The sequence below is a fragment of the Microcaecilia unicolor genome, chromosome 11 (assembly GCF_901765095.1).
Source record: "Microcaecilia unicolor chromosome 11, aMicUni1.1, whole genome shotgun sequence".
NCBI lineage: Eukaryota > Metazoa > Chordata > Amphibia > Gymnophiona > Siphonopidae > Microcaecilia > Microcaecilia unicolor.
Window position 1 is genome coordinate 97,724,426 of NC_044041.1, and position 21,510 is coordinate 97,745,935.

Sequence of the window (21,510 nt, forward strand, 5' to 3'; positions counted from 1 at the left end):
GGCTTACATTGTTCCGTAATGGCGATCGCCATTTCCAGATTGAGAAATACAGAGTTACTTTTCTAATGTACCAAATGTCCTTTTTTAGTCCAGGAAGTATGTAGTCACTCGTCTGTACGCTCATGTTTTTTCTATTTCCCTGGGAATAGTATCACTTTTCCACTCAATTCCTGGTGTTCCAATTTTCCATTGTGTGTTCTCCAGTTTTCTAACCAGTTTCTGTTGGTCTTCATTATACTGCACTCATCAGGTTATACGCAGTCAAGTTTCTTCCCATGTTTGATTTTCTGTAACGGTTATGCCTTTTTAAATTGTGATCAGTATGTTTATTTATTTATTTTACATTTGTACCCCGCGCTTTCCCACTCATGGCAGGCTCAATGCGGCTTACATTGGGGCAATGGAGGGTTAAGTGACTTGCCCAGAGTCACAAGGAGCTGCCTGTGCCTGAGGTGGGAATCGAACTCAGTTCCTCAGTTCCCCAGGACCAAAGTCCACCACCCTAACCACTAGGCCACTCCTCCACTCACAAGTACATAAGTACATAAGTAGTGCCATACTGGGAAAGACCAAAGGTCCATCTAGCCCAGCATCCTGTCACCGACAGTGGCCAATCCAGGTCAAGGGCACCTGGCACGCTCCCCAAACGTAAAAACATTCCAGACAAGTTATACCTAAAAATGCGGAATTTTTCCAAGTCCATTTAATAGCGGTCTATGGACTTGTCCTTTAGGAATCTATCTAACCCCTTTTTAAACTCCGTCAAGCTAACCGCCCGTACCACGTTCTTCGGCAACGAATTCCAGAGTCTAATTACACGTTGGGTGAAGAAAAATTTTCTCCGATTCGTTTTAAATTTACCACACTGTAGCTTCAACTCATGCCCTCTAGTCCTAGTATTTTTGGATAGCGTGAACAGTCGCTTCACATCCACCCGATCCATTCCACTCATTATTTTATACACTTCTATCATATCTCCCCTCAGCCGTCTCTTCTCCAAGCTGAAAAGCCCTAGCCTTCTCAGCCTCTCTTCATAGGAAAGTCGTCCCATCCCCACTATCATTTTCGTCGCCCTTCGCTGTACCTTTTCCAATTCTACTATATCTTTTTTGAGATACGGAGACCAGTACTGAACACAATACTCCAGGTGCGGTCGCACCATGGAGCGATACAACGGCATTATAACATCCGCACACCTGGACTCCATACCCTTCCTAATAACACCCAACATTCTATTCGCTTTCCTAGCCGCAGCAGCACACTGAGCAGAAGGTTTCAGCGTATCATCGACGACGACACCCAGATCCCTTTCTTGATCCGTAACTCCTAACGCGGAACCTTGCAAGACGTAGCTATAATTCGGGTTCCTCTTACCCACATGCATCACTTTGCACTTGTCAACATTGAACTTCATCTGCCACTTGCACGCCCATTCTCCCAGTCTCGCAAGGTCCTCCTGTAATCGTTCACATTCCTCCTGCGACTTGACGACCCTGAATAATTTTGTGTCATCGGCGAATTTAATTACCTCACTAGTTATTCCCATCTCTAGGTCATTTATAAATACATTAAAAAGCAACGGACCCAGCACAGACCCCTGCGGGACCCCACTAACTACCCTCCTCCACTGAGAATACTGGCCACGCAATCCTACTCTCTGCTTCTCTTAAGTGTGGCAACTCAATCAAAGGGGCCACAGCTAGACCATTGCTTTGTCAGTTGAAATACTGAGTATCTAAGGCTGCACAATCCCTTAAGTGGCAAATCACATAGAACTATTTTGTTTCTCTGTTCCATCTACTGGTCAATGGACATATTCCACAGGTTCAGGACTTGTCTGGTGGGACCAAAGGAAAGAAAATTAGCAGGTGAGATCTAATTTTTCCTTGACCCTGTTGATTCATATGTTACAGGTTTTGCGTGAGAGAACCTCTCCAAGTAATCCTGAAACAATCACCAGCCTGCCTATCAGTATTCCCCTCAGCACTGTGCAGCCTAACAAGCTCCCTGTTAGTATCCCACTGGCCAGTGTGGTCCTACCTAGCCGTGTTGAGAAGGTGGTAAGTAAATCACTGTCAACTGTTTTTCTTTGTTATCCTTAAAATAAACAATCTGGGGTGAAATCAGATGTAGGAGGGTTATGGGAAATTACTTGGATAACATGGATGGGTGGGCAGACAGGCAAGCATGGCACTGTTTTCCAATCTGAATCCTATTTGCTGTTAATATCATTGTTTTATGTGGTTTGGTAGCTAAAAATAAGAGAATTCTATAGTGACGGTAATGGTTTTCCTTTGTGTTGGTGCCACTGTGGTTTTGTTTTTGTGTAGGTTTAAACTATATTTTTTTGGGGGGGAGGGGGGGGGGGAGCAAGTGGAAGTATGTTTTTATCCTGCCATTATTTATACAACCTCAGCTTGCTTTCTCTGTCCTACAATATACACCACATTCTTTCTGAACCCTCTGTGATTTTTGTATTTGGTAGTACTGAAATTGGGTCGTTCCTTCCCCCCCCCCCCCCCCCCCCTCTGTTACAAGGACCTGCACTCTGCTCCCTGCACATCTTAGACTATAGATATCCCTTCAAAAATTCAAATCCAATCAAAATGTTCCTATTCTCTGATGCCTGTACCTGAGTACCTGCTTTGCATGAGCCAGATGTGAAACTTTTAATGCAGCATACTCCTGTTGTATTTCCCTTCCCCAACTGTCCTATCTAATATTGTAGTTCTTTTCTTTCCCCTCACTGATGACGTCAGCACTTCCTCCCTATTCTCTTCCTTTTTTTTTAGAACGTAAGCCGCTCAGACATCTTTTTCATTGATGGGCAGGATAGGAAGTTCTTTAATAAACCTGGAAAATTGGCAGTTACATTTAGCAGAAAATTATAAGATTTTTATCCTTTCTTATGGTCTTTTCATAAGAGCTAGAGGACCTTGTCACCTACCCTGTTAACAAACTTTCTCATACATTAAAATTACCATACTTATATGGTTGCTGTCAACACATATGGACTTCTTGTCTTAGCCAGATTCACCCTATCTACTGTGTGACTGCTGATCCTACTTGAACCATTCATCTCTGTCTGGCTCTGACCACTTACCCCTGTGTACTTAAGTACATAAGTACATAAGTAGTGCCGTACTGGGAAAGACCAAAGGTCCATCTAGCCCAGCATCCTGTCACCGACAGTGGCCAATCCAGGTCAAGGGCACCTGGCACGCTCCCCAAACGTAAAAACATTCCAGACAAGTTATACCTAAAAATGCGGAATTTTTCCAGGTCCATTTAATAGCGGTCTATGGACTTGTCCTTTAGGAATCTATCTAACCCCTTTTTAAACTCCGTCAAGCTAACCGCCCGTACCACGTTCTCCGGCAACGAATTCCAGAGTCTAATTACACGTTGGGTGAAGAAAAATTTTCTCCGATTCGTTTTAAATTTACCACACTGTAGCTTCAACTCATGCCCTCTAGTCCTAGTATTTTTGGATAGCGTGAACAGTCGCTTCACATCCACCCGATCCATTCCACTCATTATTTTATACACTTCTATCATATCTCCCCTCAGCCGTCTCTTCTCCAAGCTGAAAAGCCCTAGCCTTCTCAGCCTCTCTTCATAGGAAAGTCGTCCCATCCCCACTATCATTTTCGTCGCCCTTCGCTGTACCTTTTCCAATTCTACTATATCTTTTTTGAGATACGGAGACCAGTACTGAACACAATATTCCAGGTGCGGTCGCACCATGGAGCGATACAACGGCATTATAACATCCGCGCACCTGGACTCCATACCCTTCCTAATAACACCCAACATTCTATTCGCTTTCCTAGCCGCAGCAGCACACTGAGCAGAAGGTTTCAGCGTATCATCGACGACGACACCCAGATCCCTTTCTTGATCCGTAACTCCTAACGCGGAACCTTGCAAGACGTAGCTATAATTCGGGTTCCTCTTACCCACATGCATCACTTTGCACTTGTCAACATTGAACTTCATCTGCCACTTGCACGCCCATTCTCCCAGTCTCGCAAGGTCCTCCTGTAATCGTTCACATTCCTCCTGCGACTTGACGACCCTGAATAATTTTGTGTCATCGGCGAATTTAATTACCTCACTAGTTATTCCCATCTCTAGGTCATTTATAAATACATTAAAAAGCAACGGACCCAGCACAGACCCCTGCGGGACCCCACTAACTACCCTCCTCCACTGAGAATACTGGCCACGCAATCCTACTCTCTGCTTCCTATCTTTCAACCAGTTCTTAATCCATAATAATACCCTACCTCCGATTCCATGACTCTGCAATTTCTTCAGGAGTCTTTCGTGCGGCACTTTGTCAAACGCCTTCTGAAAATCCAGATATACAATATCAACCGGCTCCCCATTGTCCACATGTTTGCTTACCCCCTCAAAAAAATGCATTAGATTGGTGAGGCAAGACTTCCCTTCACTAAATCCGTGCTGACTTTGTCTCATCAGTCCATGTTTTTGTATATGCTCTGCAATTTTATTCTTAATAATAGCCTCCACCATCTTGCCCGGCACCGACGTCAGACTCACCGGTCTATAATTTCCCGGATCTCCTCTGGAACCCTTCTTAAAAATCGGAGTAACATTGGCTACCCTCCAGTCTTCCGGTACTACACTCGATTTTAGGGACAGATTGCATATTTCTAACAGTAGCTCCGCAAGTTCATTTTTTAGTTCTATTAATACTCTGGGATGAATACCATCAGGTCCCGGTGATTTACTACTCTTCAGCTTGCTGAACTGACCCATTACATCCTCCAAGGTTACAGAGAATTTGTTTAGTTTCTCCGACTCCCCCGCTTCAAATATTCTTTCCGGCACCGGTATCCCCCCCAAATCCTCCTCGGTGAAGACCGAAGCAAAGAATTCATTTAATTTCTCCGCTACGGCTTTGTCCTCCTTGATCGCCCCTTTAACACCATTTTCGTCCAGCGGCCCAACCGACTCTTTGGCCGGTTTCCTGCTTTTAATGTATCTAAAAAAATTTTTACTATGTATTTTTGCTTCCAACGCTAATTTCTTCTCAAAGTCCTTTTTTGCCCTCCTTATCTCCGCTTTGCATTTGGCTTGGCATTCCTTATGATCTATCCTGTTACTTTCAGTTGGTTATCTTCTCCACTTTCTGAAGGATTGTTTTTTGGCTCTAATGATTTCCTTTATCTTACTGTTTAGCCACGCCGGCTGACGTTTAGTCTTTTTTCCCTTTTTTCTAATACGTGGAATATATTTGTCCTGAACCTCCAGGATGGTGTTTTTAAACAGCATCCACGCCTGATGCAAGTTTTTTACTCTGCGAGCTGCTCCTTTCAGTCTTTTTTTCACCATTTTTCTCATTTTGTCGTAATCACCTTTTCTATAGTTAAACGCTAGCGTACTTGATTTCCTAGTTTCACTTCCTTCAATGCCAATATCAAAACCGATCATATTATGATCACTGTTATCAAGCGGCCCTCGTATCGTTACCCCCTGCACTAGATCATGAGCACCACTAAGGACTAAGTCTAGTATTTTTCCTTCTCTTGTCGGCTCCTGAACTAGCTGTTCCATGAAGCTGTCCTTGATTTCATAAAGAAATCCTATGTCCCTTGCGTGTACAGATGTTACATTAACCCAGTCTATATGCGGGTAATTGAAATCCCCCATTATTATTGTGTTGCCCAGTTTGTTTGCGTCCCTGATTTCCTTTAACATTTCCGCATCCGTCTGTTCGTCCTGGCCAGGCGGACGGTAGTACACTCCTATCACTATCCTTTTCCCCTTTGCACATGGAATTTCAATCCACAGTGATTCCAAGGAGTGTTTTGTTTCCTGCAGAATTTTCAATCTATTTGATTCAAGGCTCTCGTTAATATACAATGCTACCCCTCCACCAATCCGATTCACCCTATCACTACGATATAATTTGTACCCCGGTATGACAGTGTCCCACTGGTTATCCTCCTTCCACCAGGTCTCAGAGATACCTATTATATCTAATTTTTCATTTAGTGCAATATATTCCAACTCCCCCATCTTATTTCTTAGGCTCCTGGCATTCGCATATAGACATTTCAAACTATGTTTGTTGTTCCTAAGTACTTGATTCTGTTACCTGTCCTATCCCTGTTCTTGCTTAGCATGTATTCTCCCAAAAAGTGTAATGCACATTTTGAAAGTAAACTTTTCAACAGTCTTGCATGTCATTCTCTAAATTTGTCATTTAGAGAGATTTAGCTTGTGTCTTTTCTCAGAACTAGTTCAAGTTGAGTTATTTTCAGGTATGGTAGATATTTCCTGTCCCTAGAGGTCTTAAAATTTAAGTTTGTACTTCATACAATGGATGTTAAGTGACTTTCCCAAGATCACAAGGAGCAGCAGCAGTGGGATTTTTGAACCTGGCTTAATTGGTTCTCAGCCTGCTGCTCTAACCATTAGGTTACTTCTCTATACTTTCTCTCGGAAGTGGTCTGTAGCTGTTAAAAAGCCTATGCAACAGCTCAGATTTTCTTTTTTCTTTTTTTTTTTTTTGAGGGGGGTGGTATGAATAAGGAGCATACATGGAGAGGTTTTGACAAACTTAAATTCAGCAGAGCACATTGTTCCTACTCTTGGGCTGATGGCAGTATCTGTTGGCCTTTTGCAAATGATTGCAAGGTTGTGGTTTAGAATTTAGGCCACACGTTTGTGAAATACTATGACTACACGTTTACTGTTTTTATTTTTGTTTTTTATTTGTTTCTTATATGTTTAAACCTAAGCGAGTACAATATCACTGACATCTGTGATAATAGATCTACATTGTTCTCAAAAGTCTCACGTAACCAATATGGCTAGATCTTAACTATGCTAACAGTCTTCCTTTTAGAATTACTAAGAACTTACTCTTCAGAAAGCTTAAAGACATTTTCAGACTGATTTTTCTTCTCAAATTCTAAAAATTGAATGTCTATCAAATCACAAATGCATATTGGGTTTCTCCGTAAAATCTTATTTTTCCTCCTTCAGAGAAGCACACCTAGTCCAGTTCATCAGAGCAGAGAGTCATCTGCCCTTGACAAACCATTTGGTGCTACTTCCAATAACAGTATAAGCAATGTTGTGGGAAACAAGCCACTGTCCTTGGCTACCTCAGGTAATGATTACCTTCCATCTTTTATAGGGTTGCCAGCAAGCTGGTTTCACCAAGGGAATGGTCAGGTCTTTTTTTCCCCTCAATTTGGCATTTTCACTTGATCCATATATACTTGTGCTGACCCGTCCCTAATTACTGGAACTACCACAAGAATAAATTGTCAACATTGTAAATAATTTGTTGTGAATTTTATTTTTAAGTACCATTTGACATCTAAAACAAATTTTTTTAGTATGGTCCTGTTTAACCCCTTCTGGTGAAAATAGCCTCCTGTTGATTTGGTTTTTAAATTTGAGTTCAGTCAGTCTGTTGTTCTCTTATTTATACTAGATACTTAGCCTTTCATTCCCTCTATTCCCACAAGACCTCCAAGATCACTCTCTGTTTTTAGTATTCCTACTTGTTCATATCCCTTGCATATCATCTGAGCAGTAAACCTGTGCTTCCATATCATCATGCTGCTCAATCCATAGACTGGTGGGTTGTGTCCATCTACCAGCAGGTGCAGATAGAGAGCAATCCTTTTGCCTCCCTATATGTGGTCATGTGCTGCCGGAAACTCCCCAATATGTTCTCTATCTCAGCAGGTGGTGGTCACACACAGCAGCAGCTCTGGCTAGGTCTCCAAGCCTAATCTTTAGGTTTTGTTGAGTACCTGGGGTTGAGGGCTCTTCTTGAGCAAGTGCAAACCTGGTGGTGCCAGGTCCCTCCTTTTCTCCCCCCTCCCGCTGGCTCCGTTTAAAAAAAAAAAAAAATTTAGACGTCCTTTAAGGGCGTTTATTTCAACGTTTATATCAGCGTTTCTCCGAGGACAAGCAGGCTGCTTGTTCTCACGACTGGGTTGATGTCCACGGCAGCCCCCACCAACCGGAACAAAACTTTGCGGGTGGTCCCACATGCAGGGCACGCCCACCGCACATGCGCGGCCGTCTTCCCGCGCACGACCGTTCCCGCTCAGTCTTTTCCGCGCTGGAGAGAGCCGCGTTCGTCTCTCTCTCCGTCAGCCCCGGAAACCGGATCGCGCGTTCGCCGCGAGATTTTTCTTCGTTCTGTTTTATTCGCTTCTCTGTTTTATTTTGGCAAAAAAAAAAAGAACTTTGTTTTCCCTCGTCTTTTTAGAGGGGGCGTCTCGTTGCGGCCTTGTGGCAGCGCGGTCGAGTTATTTTTCGAGGTGTGAATTTTATCGCCACCATCGACGACTTTGACTTCGCCGACGCGATTTTTCCGTCGATGTCCTCGAAGGTCCCGAGTGGATTTAAGAAGTGTGGTCGGTGCGGCCGGCATATCTCGCAGACCGACACTCACGCTTAGTGCCTCGGGCCGAAGCACAATACTAAGACGTGCACCTTGTGTCTCGGTTTACGGAAACGGACACAGGTGGTGAGGCAAGTTCTACGGGACCGTCTTTTTGGAACTTGCGCCGGCCCCTCGACGTCGACGGCATCGGTGTCGACGGCCGGATCTTCGGTACCGGTACTGATGTCCACAAAATCGGCACCGACTCCAGGAGCACAGGTCCCATCGGCCCGCCGGTCTTCCGGAGACGGCAGGGGTGAGCGGCCGCGTGGGCAATCGGCCCCGGTCACTCCCTCTACCCAGGGCCCTCGGGACCGAACCCTGTCGGACCCGATCCCTTGAGGCCAAGGGGGATCTACTTCCTCCTCTTCAATACCACCGAGCGCCGATGATGGGCACCGGAAAAAGACAAAAAAGCACCGTCATCGGTCGCCCACGGCGCATATGGCTCCCGGCGCCAGAGATGATTCGACGCCGAGGAAGCGGCAGCGCCGAGAGGAGCGGTCTCCCTCTGTAGTAGAGGTATTGTCACGCCAGGGTGCCAGCACTTCGGTGCCGTCTCCTGGACCCGAACAGCTTCCGGCACCAACACCTCTACCGGCCCCCTCGCCTTTCCCAACAGCGGACCTGGACGAGTGCCTCCGAGCCATCCTTCCGGGGATCCTGGAAGGGCTGATGCGCCAGACTGTGCCGGCGCCGGGGGTGCTTGCGCCCTCAGCACCGATGATGGAGGCGCCGGCGTGCTCTAGCCTGGTGCCGAGGCCTTCGCTTGCGGCGCCGGTCTCGACCGCCACGCAGGTGGAGTCCCCGTCGACGTCGATGGAGGGAGCTTCATCCCTGCCGGCGCGGGAGTTCACCGCTCGACGAGGCCTTGGTGCCTTGAAGTCGAGCCGGGCCCGGTTGAGGACTGAGCTACAGGAGCTCATGTCAGACACCGAGGAAGAGGCCTCGTGGGGGGGGAGGAGGAAGACCCCAGATATTTCTCCTCAGAGGAGTCTGTGGGCCTTCCCTCCGACCCCACTCCTTCACCAGAGAGAAAGCTCTCGCCACCTGAGAGCCTCTCCTTTGCCTCCTTCGTCAGGGATATGTCGATTTGCATTCCCTTCCCCGTGGTCTCTGTGGATGAGCCGAGGGCTGAGATGCTCGAGGTCCTCGACTATCCATCACCACCTAGAGAGTCCTCCACAGTGCCGTTGCACATTGTCCTCAAAGAGACACTGCTTCGGAACTGGTTGAGACCATTATCTAATCCCACCATCCCCAAGAAAGCGGAGTCCCAATACAGGGTCCACTCGGACCCAGAGTTAGTATGGCCTCAATTGCCTCATGACTCGGCGGTCGTGGACTCTGCTCTCAAGAGGGCACGGAGTTCGAGGGATACCGCCTCGGCGCCCCCGGGGCGGGAGTCTCGCACTCTGGACTCGTTTGGGAGGAAGGCCTACCAATCTTCAATGCTCGTGACCCGCATCCAGTCCTACCAGCTCTACACGAGCATACACATACGGAATAATGTGAAGCAATTGGCGGACCTGGTTGACAAGCTCCCCCGGAGCAGTCCAGGCCTTTTCAGGAGGTGGTCAGGCAGCTGAAGGCGTGCAGAAAGTTCTTGTCCAGGGGTATATATGACACCTGTGATGTGGCATCTCGTGCTGCGGCCCAAGGTATAGTGATGCGCAGGCTCTCATGACTGCGTGCCTCTGACCTGGACAACCGCACCCAGCAGAGGCTGGCTGATGTCCCTTGCCGGGGGGATAATATTTTTGGTGAGAAAGTCAAGCAGTTGGTGGACCAACTACATCAGCGGGAAACTGCCCTCGACAAACTCTCCCACCGGGCGCCTTCAGCATCCACCTCAGCAGGTGGACGTTTTTCCCGGGCCAGGCAGGCTGCGCCCTACGCCTACAACAAGCGTAGGTACACCCAGCCGGCTCGAAGGCCTCATCAGGCACAGGGACAGCCCCAGCGCGCTCGTTCCCGTCAACAGCGTGCGCCTAAGCAGCCCCCTGCGCCTCCACAGCAAAAGCCGGGGACGGGCTTTTGACTGGATCCGTACCGGACGATCTGCCAGTCGGGGGGAGGTTAAAATTTTTTCACCAAAGGTGGCCTCTTATAACCTCCGACCAGTGGGTTCTCCAAATAGTGCAGTGCGGATACGCCCTAAATTTGGCCTCCCCTCCACCAAATTGTCCTCCGGGAGCCCAATCCTTCAGCTCCCATCTCAAGCAGGTACTTGCAGAGGAACTCTCTGCCCTTCTCAGCGCCAATGCGGTCGAGCCCGGGCATGAAGGGCAGGGATTCTATTCCAGGTACTTCCTTGTGGAAAAGAAAACGGGGGATGCGCCCCATCCTAGACCTGAGAGGCCTGAACAAACACCTGATCAAAGAGAAGTTCAGGATGCTTTCCTTGGGCACCCTTCTGCCAATGATTCAGAAAAAAAACGATTGGCTATGTTCCCTGGATTTAAAGGACGCATACACTCACATCCCAATACTGCCAGCTCACAGACAGTATCTCAGATTCCGCCTGGGCACACAGCACTTTCAGTATTGTGTGCTGCCCTTTGGGCTCGCCTCTGCCCCACGGGTGTTCAAGAAGTGCCTCGTTGTGGTCGCGGCGTATCTACGCAAGCTGGGAGTGCACGTGTTCCCATATCTCGACGATTGGCTGGTCAAGAACACCTCGGAGGCAGGAGCTCTCCGGTCTATGCAGTGCACTATTCACCTCCTGGAGCTGCTGGGGTTTGTGATAAATTACCCAAAGTCCCATCTCCAGCCAGTCCAATCTCTGGAATTCATAGGAGCTCTGCTGAATACTCAGACGGCTCAGGCCTTCCTTCCCGAAGCGAGGGCCAACAACCTCCTGTCCCTCGCTTCCCTGACTAGAGCGTCTCAGCAGGTCACAGCTTGGCAGACGTTGAGACTCCTAGGTCATATGGCCTCTACAGTTCATGTGACTCCCATGGCTCGTCTTCACATGAGATCTGCTCAATGGACCCTAGCTTCCCAGTGGTACCAAGCCACCAGGAATCTAGAAGATGTCATCCGCCTCTCCACCAGTTGCCGCACTTCACTGCACTGGTGGACCATTCGGACCAATTTGACCCTGGGACGCCCATTCCAAATTCCACAGCCCAGGAAAGTGCTACTGATGGATGCATCTCGCCTGGGGTGGGGAGCTCATGTCGATGGGCTTCACACCCAGGGACTGTGGTCCCTCCAGGAACAAGATCTTCAGATCAACCTCCTGGAGCTCCGAGCGGTCCGGAATGCACTGAAGGCCTTCAGAGATCGGCTGTCCTGTCAAATTATCCAAATTCGGACAGACAATCAGGTTGCAATGTATTACATCAACAAGCAGGGGGGCACCGGATCTCGCCTCCTGTGTCAGGAAGCCGTCGGGATGTGGAGTTGGGCTTGCCAGTTCGGCATGCTTCTCCAAGCCACATACCTGGCAGGTGTAAACAACAGTCTGGCCGACAGACTGAGCAGAGTCATGCAACCGCATGAGTGGTCGCTCCATTCCAGAGTGGTACGCAAGATCTTCCGAGAGTGGGGCACCCCCTCGGTGGACCTTTTCGCCTCTCAGACCAACCACAAGCTGCCTCTGTTCTGTTCCAGACTACAGGCACTCGGCAGACTAGCGTCGGATGCCTTTCTCCTCCATTGGGGGACCGGCCTCCTGTATGCTTATCCTCCCATACCTTTGGTGGGGAAGACCTTACTGAAGCTCAAGCAAGACCACGGCACCATGATTCTGATCGCGCCTTTTTGGCCCCGCCAGATCTGGTTCCCTCTTCTTCTGGAGTTGTCTTCCGAAGAACCGTGGAGATTGGAGTGTTTTCCGACTCTCATTTCGCAGAACGACAGAGCGCTTCTGCACCCCAACCTTCAGTCTCTGGCTCTCACGGCCTGGATGTTGAAGGCTTAGACTTCGCTTCGTTGGGTCTGTCTGAGGGTGTCTCCCGTGTCTTGCTTGCCTCTAGAAAGGATTCCACTAAAAAGAGTTACTTTTTCAAGTGGAGGAGGTTTGAGAGGTGTGAGAGCAAGGCCCTAGAACCTCGCTCTTGTCCTGCACAGAACCTGCTTGAATACCTTCTGCACTTATCAGAGTCTGGCCTCAAGACCAACTCAGTAAGGAATCACCTTAGTGCGATTAGTGCTTACCATTATCGTGTAGAGGGTAAAGCCATCTCTGGAGAGCCTTTAGTCGTTCGATTCATGGGAGGCTTGCTTTTGTCAAGGCCCACTTTCAAGCCTCCAGCAGTGTCATGGGATCTCAACGTCGTCCTCACCCAGCTGATGAAACCTCCTTAGAGCCACTGAATTCATGCCATCTGAAGAACTTGACCTTGAAGGTCATTTTCTTGGTGGCAGTTACTTCAGCTCGTAGGGTCAGTGAGCTTCAAGCCCTGGTAGCTCATGCTCCGTTTACTAAATTTCATCATAACAGAGTAGTGCTCCGCACTCACCCTAAGTTCCTGCCAAAGGTGGTGTCAGAGTTCCATCTTAACCAGTCAATTGTCTTGCCAACATTCTTTCCCAGACCGCATACCCGCCCTGCTGAACGTTAGTTGCACACATTGGACTGCAAGCGAGCGTTGGCCTTCTATTTGGAGCGGACACAGCCCCACAGACAGTCCGCCCAATTGTTTGTTTCTTTCGACCCCAATAGGAAAGGGGTCGCTGTCGGGAAACGCACCATCTCCAATTGGCTAGCAGATTGCATTTCCTTCACTTACGCCCAGGCTGGGCTGACTCTTGAGGGTCATGTCACGGCTCATAGTGTCAGAGCCATGGCAGCGTCGGTGGCCCACTTGAAGTCAGCCACTATTGAAGAGATCTGCAAGGCTGCGACGTGGTCATATGTCCACACATTCACATTGCATTACTGCCTCCAGCAGGATACCCGACGCGACAGTCTGTTCGGGCAGTCGGTGCTGCAGAATGTGTTTGGGGTTTAAATCCAACTCCACCCTCCAGGACCCGAATTTATTCTGGTCAGGCTGCACTCTCAGTTAGTTGTTCTTCGTAGGTCAATTTCTGTTATACCCTCGCCGTTGCGAGGTTCAATTGACCTGGGTTCTTGTTTTGAGTGAGCCTGAGAGCTAGGGATACCCCAGTCGTGAGAACAAGCACCCTGCTTGTCCTCGGAGAAAGCGAATGATACATACCTGTAGCAGGTGTTCTCCGAGGACAGCAGGCTGATTGTTCTCACCTACCCTCCCTCCTCCCCTTTGGAGTTGTGTTTTACTAATTTTTGCTTGTCATTCAACTGAGAGGGAACGGTCGCGCACGGGCGGGAAGACGGCCGTGCATGCGCGGTGGGCGTGCCCTGCGTGCGGGACCGCCCGCAAAGTTTTGTTCCGGTTGGTGGGGGCTGCCGTGGACGTCAACCCAGTCGTGAGAACAATCAGCCTGCTGTCCTCGGAGAACACCTGCTACAGGTATGTATCATTCGCTTTATTGCAGCTGCTGACTGGGACACCAGTTCGTTACAGCTTGGAGCAAGAAGCAGGTAATTTTTACCTTTTTGTAGCGGGCAGGGGGGTTCCCCGATCGGTCTCCACGTGGCCTATGGCGTCGGAGGGCGAGGACGCGAAGAATCGCTCCCCGGACCGCGTGTGCACTTCTAGCGGGGATGCAGGGGTCTTAAAGCCTGATTCGCCCTTTTTGGGCGTTAGTTTGGAGGCCGGTCAGTGTCCCGGTTCTTCCACCGGTGCGGCGGTTTTTCCTGCCATAAACGCTCATCCCCCGCTGCTCGCCCCCACCATTTTGGCCGGCCACTCTGCTCGGACGGCTTCTTCTTGGGCCGCCCTCGAGGTGGGAGACGTTAATGCTATGGTCGCCCTTGATTCGGGCGACGGCAAAAAAACGGCCAAAGTTAAGCGCCGTTCTTCCCGCGCGGCTCCTTCTCGGAGTGTCGCGCCGGACGCCATTTTGGATGCACAGCATGTTTCTCCCCCGCTCTTGCAAGCGCCGGTTGAGGGTGCATCTAGGGCTGTGGCCCAGGCTGCAGAAGTGCACAGTCTGGGGGGTTTCTCCCCCCGAGTTCATTTTGCTGCTGCATCAGGCCTTCCTTATGCAAAACGCTGCCCCTGCTCCCTTGTCTGATAAAGGGGTTGAGGCCTCCGGAAGCAAACGCCCTCGGGTAGATTTCCAGGCCCTAGAGGATTCTGTCTCCTCTGATGTAGATGAGGGCAACGTATCTGAGTTCTCCCAATGGTCCTTTGGGGATTCCTTGGAGGAGACTGATTCCCGCTCGGATGGAGCGGTTGACCCCTCTGCAGCACGGATCTTTCGCTCAGAGGATTTGCCCAACCTGTTAGTGCAGGCCATGAGCATTTTGAAGATTTCCTCTCCGGAGGACGTCTCTCCCTCAGCCTCTGTTGGCTCCGCCATTATGCTGGGGACGAAGCGCCCGCCTAGAACCTTCCACGTGCGTGATGCCATGCACACCTTGATTTCGGCTCAATGGGATGTCCCGGAAGCGAGCCTCAAAGTGGCTAGGGCTATGTCCCGCCTCTATCCTCTGCCTGAAGGTGAACGGGAGGCCTTTCTTTAGCCTACCGTGGATTCTTTAATCACTGCGGTGACTAAGAAAACGGCGTTGCCGGTGGAAGGTGGCACGGCCGTGAAGGACGCCCAAGACAGAAGATTGGAGGTGGCTTTAAGGTCGTCCTTTGAGGCGGCTGCCTTAAGTTTGCAGGTTTCAGTTTGCAGCTCCTATGTGGCCAGGGCGTGCCTGACGATTGTGCAGCGGGCTTCCCCCTCGGATCCTTCCTTGAGGGCTGATTGGCGGCCCTGGAATCGGTCTTGGCCTATTTGGCAGACTTGCTGTATGATGTCTTGAGAGCCTCGGCTAAAGGTATGGCTCAGACAGTCTCTGCACGGCGTTGGCTTTGGCTGAAGCATTGGTCTGCTGACCACGCCTCTAGGTCTCGCCTGGCTAAGTTGCCTTTTAAAGGCAAGCTGCTCTTTGGGGTCGAGCTGGACAAAATTGTGACCGATCTCGGCACGTCTAAGGGCAAGAGGTTACCAGAGGTCAGGGCTCGGGCCAGTGGTGCCCGCCCCGGTTCCTCCAAAGGGCGGTTTCAGGAAGCCCGTCGGTATCGCCCGGGCAAGTCGGGCTCCTCTGCCCCCTCTTCTTTCAAGAGGAACTTCTCCCCCAAGCAGCATTCCTTTCGCAGAGACCGCCGTCCCGGAGGTGCGCCCTCCAGTCCTCCCCCAGGGTCTCGTACCCAATGACGGGGTCCTGGTCCATGGCCCAGAGCAGATTGGAGGATGCCTGTCCTCGTTTCTGGGCGAGTGGACCAGGGTAACTTCAGACGCTTGGGTGCTGGAAGTCATCAGAGACGGCTACAAGCTAGAGTTCTGCCGACCCTTAAGAGACGGGTTTGTACACTCTCCCTGCAAGTCTCCGGTCAAAGCTGTGGCAGTGCAGCAGACTTTGGACAATCTGATCCGCCTGGGTGCGGTCGTTCTGGTGCCAGAAGATCAGCTTGGCAAGGGACGTTACTCCATTTACTTTGTGGTACCAAAGAAAGGAGGTTCGGTATGGCCTATCCTCGACCTCAAAGGGGTCAATCGGGCCTTAACAGTTCGGCACTTCAGAATGGAGACTCTCCGCTCTGTTATAGCGGCAGTGAAGGCAGGGGAGTACCTGGCATCCTTGGACATCAAGGAAGCTTACTTGCATATTCCCATCTGGCCTCCTCATCAACGCTTTCTGCGTTTTGCAGTCCTGGGCCGACACTTCCAGTTCAGAGCTCTCCCGTTCGGGTTGGCTACTGCTCCGCGGACCTTCTCCAAAGTTATGGTGGTCATCGTGGCCTTCCTACGAAAGGAAGGAGTACAAGTCCATCCTTATCTGGACGACTGGTTGATCCGAGCCCCCTGTTATGCAGAGTGCGGCAAAGCTGTGGACCGGGTGATTGCTCTTTTGAGCTCCCTGGGGTGGATCATCAACTGGGAGAAAAGCCAGCTGCGCCCGACTCAGTCCCTGGAGTATCTGGGAGTTCGATTCGACACCCAAGTGGGCAGAGTGTTCCTGCCAGACAATCGGATTGTCAAGCTTCAGTCTCAGGTGGACCAGTTCCTAGCAGCCTCTCCTCTTCGGGCTTGGGACTATGTGCAGCTGTTGGGCTCTATGACGGCCACGATGGAAGTAGTGCCCTGGGCCAGGGCTCTTATGAGACCACTACAACACTCTCTGCTGCAGCGCTGGACTCCAGTGTCGGAGGATTATGCTGTGCGCCTTCCCTTGGACTCAGCGGTGCGCGAGGCGCTGAGCTGGTGGCTGAGGACAGACAAGTTGTCTGCAGGTTTGCCTCTTGTGACCCCGGAGTGGATTGTCGTCACGACGGACGCCTCTTTGTCGGGCTGGGGAGCCCACTGCTTGGGAAGGACAGCGCAGAGGCTCTGGTCTCCTGCAGAGGCAAAGTGGTCTATCAACCTCCTGGAACTCAGAGCCATTCGGTTGGCGCTTTTGGAGTTTCTCCCGGTACTAGCGTTGAAGCCAGTACGGGTCCTGTCGGACAATGCCACGGCTGTGGCCTATGTCAATCGCCAGGGAGGTACCAAGAGCGCCCCTCTAGCCAAGGAGGCCATGAATCTGTGCCAGTGGGCGGAAGCGAACCTGGAACAGCTGTCGGCGGCCCACATTGCCGGAGTCATGAATGTCAAGGCGGACTTTCTCAGTTGCCATACCTTGGATCCCGGAGAGTGGCAGTTATCGGCTCAGGCGTTCTTGGACATCACGAAGCGCTGGGGCCAGCCGAGCCTAGATCTGATGGCGTCATCGGCCAATTGCCAAGTGCCGCGCTTTTTCAGCAGAGGACGGGACCCTCGATCTCTGGGAGTAGATGCTCTTCTCCAACAGTGGCCGACACAGGAGCTTCTCTATGTGTTTCCGCCCTGGCCCATGTTGGGCAGGGTACTAGACCGGGTGGCAAAGCATCCGGGCTGGATAATCCTGGTGGGTCCGGACTGGCCCAGACGTCCCTGGTATGCGGACTTGATCAGGCTCTCAGTGGACGACCCTCTGCGGCTGCCAGTGGAGCAGGGCCTGTTGCATCAGGGTCCCGTGGTGATGGAGGATCCCTCCCCCTTTGGTCTTACGGCCTGGCTATTGAGCGGCAGCGTCTGAGGAAGAAGGGCTTCTCAGACAAGGTCATCGCCACTATGCTGAGAGCGAGGAAGCGCTCTACTTCTACTGCTTACGCCAGGGTTTGGCGTACCTTTGCATCGTGGTGTGAGGCAGGCTCACTTTCTCCCTTCACTGCTCCAATTTCTTCAGTGTTGGCGTTCCTGCAAGAAGGTCTGGAGAAAGGCCTGTCGCTCAGTTCCCTTAAAGTCCAGGTATCGGCTCTGGCTTGCTTCAGGGGCCGCCTGAAGGGTGCTTCCCTGGCTTCGCAGCCGGATGTGGTGCGTTTTCTCAAGGGAGTTAATCACCTACGCCCTCCTCTGCACTCAGTGGTGCCTGCGTGGAATCTCAATCTGGTGCTAAGAGCCTTGCAGAAGCCGCCTTTTGAACCCTTGTCAAGGGCATCTCTGAAAGACCTGACGTTGAAAGCAGTCTTTTTGGTGGCTATCACTTCAGCCAGAAGAGTTTCCGAGCTCCAGGCGCTATCATGTCAAGAGCCTTTTCTGCAGTTCACTGAGGCAGGAGTGTCTATTCGCACAGTGCCTTCCTTCCTGCCCAAGATTGTTTCTCGCTTCCATGTGAATCAGCAGCTCTGTCTCCCATCCTTTCGTAGGGAGGACTACCCAGAGGAGTACTCTGCTCTCAAATATCTAGATGTGAGACGAGTCATCATCAGATACTTGGAAGTGACCAATGATTTCCGGAAGTCGGATCATCTGTTTGTCCTGTTTGCAGGTCCTCGTAAGGGTCTGCAGGCTGCTAAGCCTACAGTGGCAAGATGGGTCAAGGAAGCCATTGCAGCGGCTTATGTGGCCGCGGGGAAGGTGCCGCCTATCCAGCTGAAGGCTCACTCCACTAGAGCTCAGGCGGCCTCGTCTCCTTGGAAGAGATTTGCAAGGCGGCAACTTGGGCATCGGCCAATACCTTCTCCAGGCATTACCGCTTGACTGTGGCTGCTCTGGCGGATGCCCGGTTTGGAGCTTCAGTGTTGCGGTCAGGGATTTCAATGTCCTGCCCTGGGTGAGTACTGCTTCGGTACATCCCACCAGTCTATGGATTGATCAGCATGATGATATGGAAGGTAAAATTATGTATCATACCTGATAATTTTCTTTCCATTAATCATAGCTGATCAATCCATAGCCCCTCCCAGATATCTGTACTGTTTATATTCTGGTTGCATTTCAGGTTCAAGTTTAGTCTTCAGTTCCTGTTCAGGAGGACTTCGTGTTCAAGTTTTTTCAATTGGGTTCTTCAAGAGTTGACACGAGTTTGTGTTACAGTGAGCTGCTGCATTTCTCTCCTCCGTTTTACGGGGTTGGATTGAAACCTAAATTCTGCCGGCGCTCCCTCTCGCTTCGTGCGGCTGTAGGGCAGCTTTGTACCCCTCCCGCTTCAGTGGTGTTGGGGTCAGTCAGCTCCTCCCGCGGTTGCGGTTGCAGGATAAGCCAGATCCCCCCGCATCGGCGGGTGTGGTGTCCCTCCCCCGCTCTGCGGGGATGAGCTGGACGGATTCCCCTCCCCCACTTGTGTGGGGATGAGCTGGGTTAATTCCCCTCCCTTGTTTCGGCGGTGGTGAGCTGGGCAGAGTGTCCCTTTGTGAGTGTAATTCTCTAAATGCTGAGTCCTGCGGATGGAGCTTTGATATCGACATACTGAGGAGTTTCCGGCAGCACATGACCACATATAGGGAGGCAAAAGGATTGCTCTCTGTCTCCACCTGCTGGTAGATGGACACAACCCACCAGTCTATGGATTGATCAGCTATGATTAATGGAAAGAAAATTATCAGGTATGATACATAATTTTACCTTTGGACCTGTTTGTTTTTAGCGTATTTTGTTAGATTGGGTCATTTTCTGTCTGCCTTTACATTTATGCCTTATTATTTTTGCATTCTAAACTTCAGTCCTGGTTCTGACCACCATTTATTGTATCTTTTTTCTTAGAGCAGATAACAGAATAACTTACATGCATGTTACTTCATGATCAAAACTATATGCTATACTGTACATAATTTTGCTGAAGCTGTTAAAACTGCAGCTGACTGTTCTGACAGATGCTAACTAAAACTCAATATTGATGTGAAACTCTCAAAATATTTCTAGAGGTCAGCAGGCTCTTCTGTCAGACAGTCAACAATTGCATACCTTGTATCGTTTGTCTTAGAGCATACAGTTTCAGTTCCAGGTGATTATCTGGTGCCATAACAGTCAGCTTGCTGTTGATTCTCTCTTCCTTAAATGCATATTACTGCATACTGCTGACTGCCTGCTTAAATGTTCCATTTTCTAGTGCTGATTTTTAAAAAGGGGAGGAATGTCAGAGCCCCTTTTTAATTGATTATATCTTTGAAATTGAATCACATAGAATAAAACTGTTGACTGTCTTTCTTTCTTAGGTTTTTCTTATTTTTCTGGCTCAATGGCAGTGAATGGAGCAGTTTTGAATGCCCAAGCTCAGTTCAATAACCATAGTGTTGATCAAGCAGCTTTTGAAGACTCATCAAGTTCGGGTTCCTTGTTTAACTCATCAGGATCTCGAAGCTCTACTCCTCTACATCCTGCTTTGTTTTTGATGCAGTCTCGGAGCTCTGGGCAGAACTCCCCTGCCCACCAGCACTCAGCAAGTCCAAGGTTGAATGGTCCTTCTCAGTGCATAGGAGGAGTACTTCAGTACTCTGATCCTCCAAAGATATTTGCTGAAGGAACAAAAGGGGATTTACAACATGACAGTGGGTTTTCAGATCCAGAGAGTGAGTCAAAGAGGAGGATAATTTTAACCCTCTCTGGCTCAGCAAGGCAGTCTCCCTCAAGTAAGTATAGCCCCTTGACAGCAACCATCAGGATGGACTGTGGGCCAGCATTTGTGCAGGACGGCAAGAAACGAGGCAGAAGGAAGCGATTGTCTAATGGAACTTCAAATCTGGGGGTGTCACCCAAACGCAAATCTTTGCCTACTGTAGCAAGTCTGTCTGCGCAGTCCTCTGGTTCCCCACTCAACATTAACTCTATGGTAAGGAGAACAGAAGAAAATAGATAGTCTCCTTAGAGCAGTCCCACCCTTTTCCCCATGTAGTATTTCTTTTTCATTTTTGGTTAGGATCTCTGATGCAATTCCTAGAAGGGAACTGGGGAAAGAAGGGGGTCCTTTTCAGAATGTTTCCTAGCAGAACTCCCAAGGTCTGAGCATATAGCTTATGAACTTTGTCCATGTCCTGCCATATAGATTTGAATGGAGAATTTCTAGGTTGTAGTTGGCAGTGACCATGGAACAGCTGCCCTTTTATTCTCTCTTTTTTTTTGGGGGGGGGGAGGGGTAAACATTTCTGCTTATCTCTAGGGTTCAGCTTCCTTGAGTATCTTATTTCATGTGATCATTTCTCTGTATTTGCTTTCATGGAAATGTGTAAGTCAATCCCAGCTGGTCTGGTGTTGCCCCTGGAACTTGCTTTGTAGAAGTGTGAGAATGTAATGGTGAGATTGGTTAGGAGAGCTGTTTGTCTTTTAATCTCATGGTTTTTAATCAACACTAGAAACATGATACAGTCAAAAGGAGAGGTGATCTAAATAATCTCCTTTGAAGTTCCCACACTTCTGAGGGTTAGACCTTACACAAAAGAAGACAGCTGCTACTTTTAGCCTACAGGATAGCTGAGGAAAAGTTAGGGACTTGGGTAGGGCTTTTTCTTTTTTCTATCTACAGGTGCAAATACTTCTGCAACTGCAGTATGGCTGGGATACATCATGTCACCAAAGCTTGTTGCCCTGGTTACAGCTTCTGCCTCTGTGCAGATAGAAAATGCAGTCCCAGGAGAGGGACTGGTTCCATGTGCAAGATATCTTCAGCTTAAAGCCCTCATGAAAGAAGTGAAAGACCTGAGAGAGGAGGTGGCAAGACTGAGAGGCATATGCAAAATTTAGAA

At 49.7% G+C, this 21,510-nt stretch overlaps 1 protein-coding gene across 2 annotated transcripts in view; it reads left to right on the forward strand.

The window, feature by feature from the left end:
- Positions 1–21,510, forward strand: part of DOT1L (DOT1 like histone lysine methyltransferase) — a 642,515-nt gene that overhangs the window by 535,724 nt on the left and 85,281 nt on the right. For both annotated transcript variants that reach the window (XM_030219845.1, XM_030219846.1), the window contains exons 22-24: positions 1,914–2,060; positions 7,021–7,147; positions 19,987–20,600. In XM_030219845.1, the coding sequence (XP_030075705.1) occupies positions 1,914–2,060; positions 7,021–7,147; positions 19,987–20,600 (888 nt within the window). The remainder of the gene's footprint in view (positions 1–1,913; positions 2,061–7,020; positions 7,148–19,986; positions 20,601–21,510) is intronic.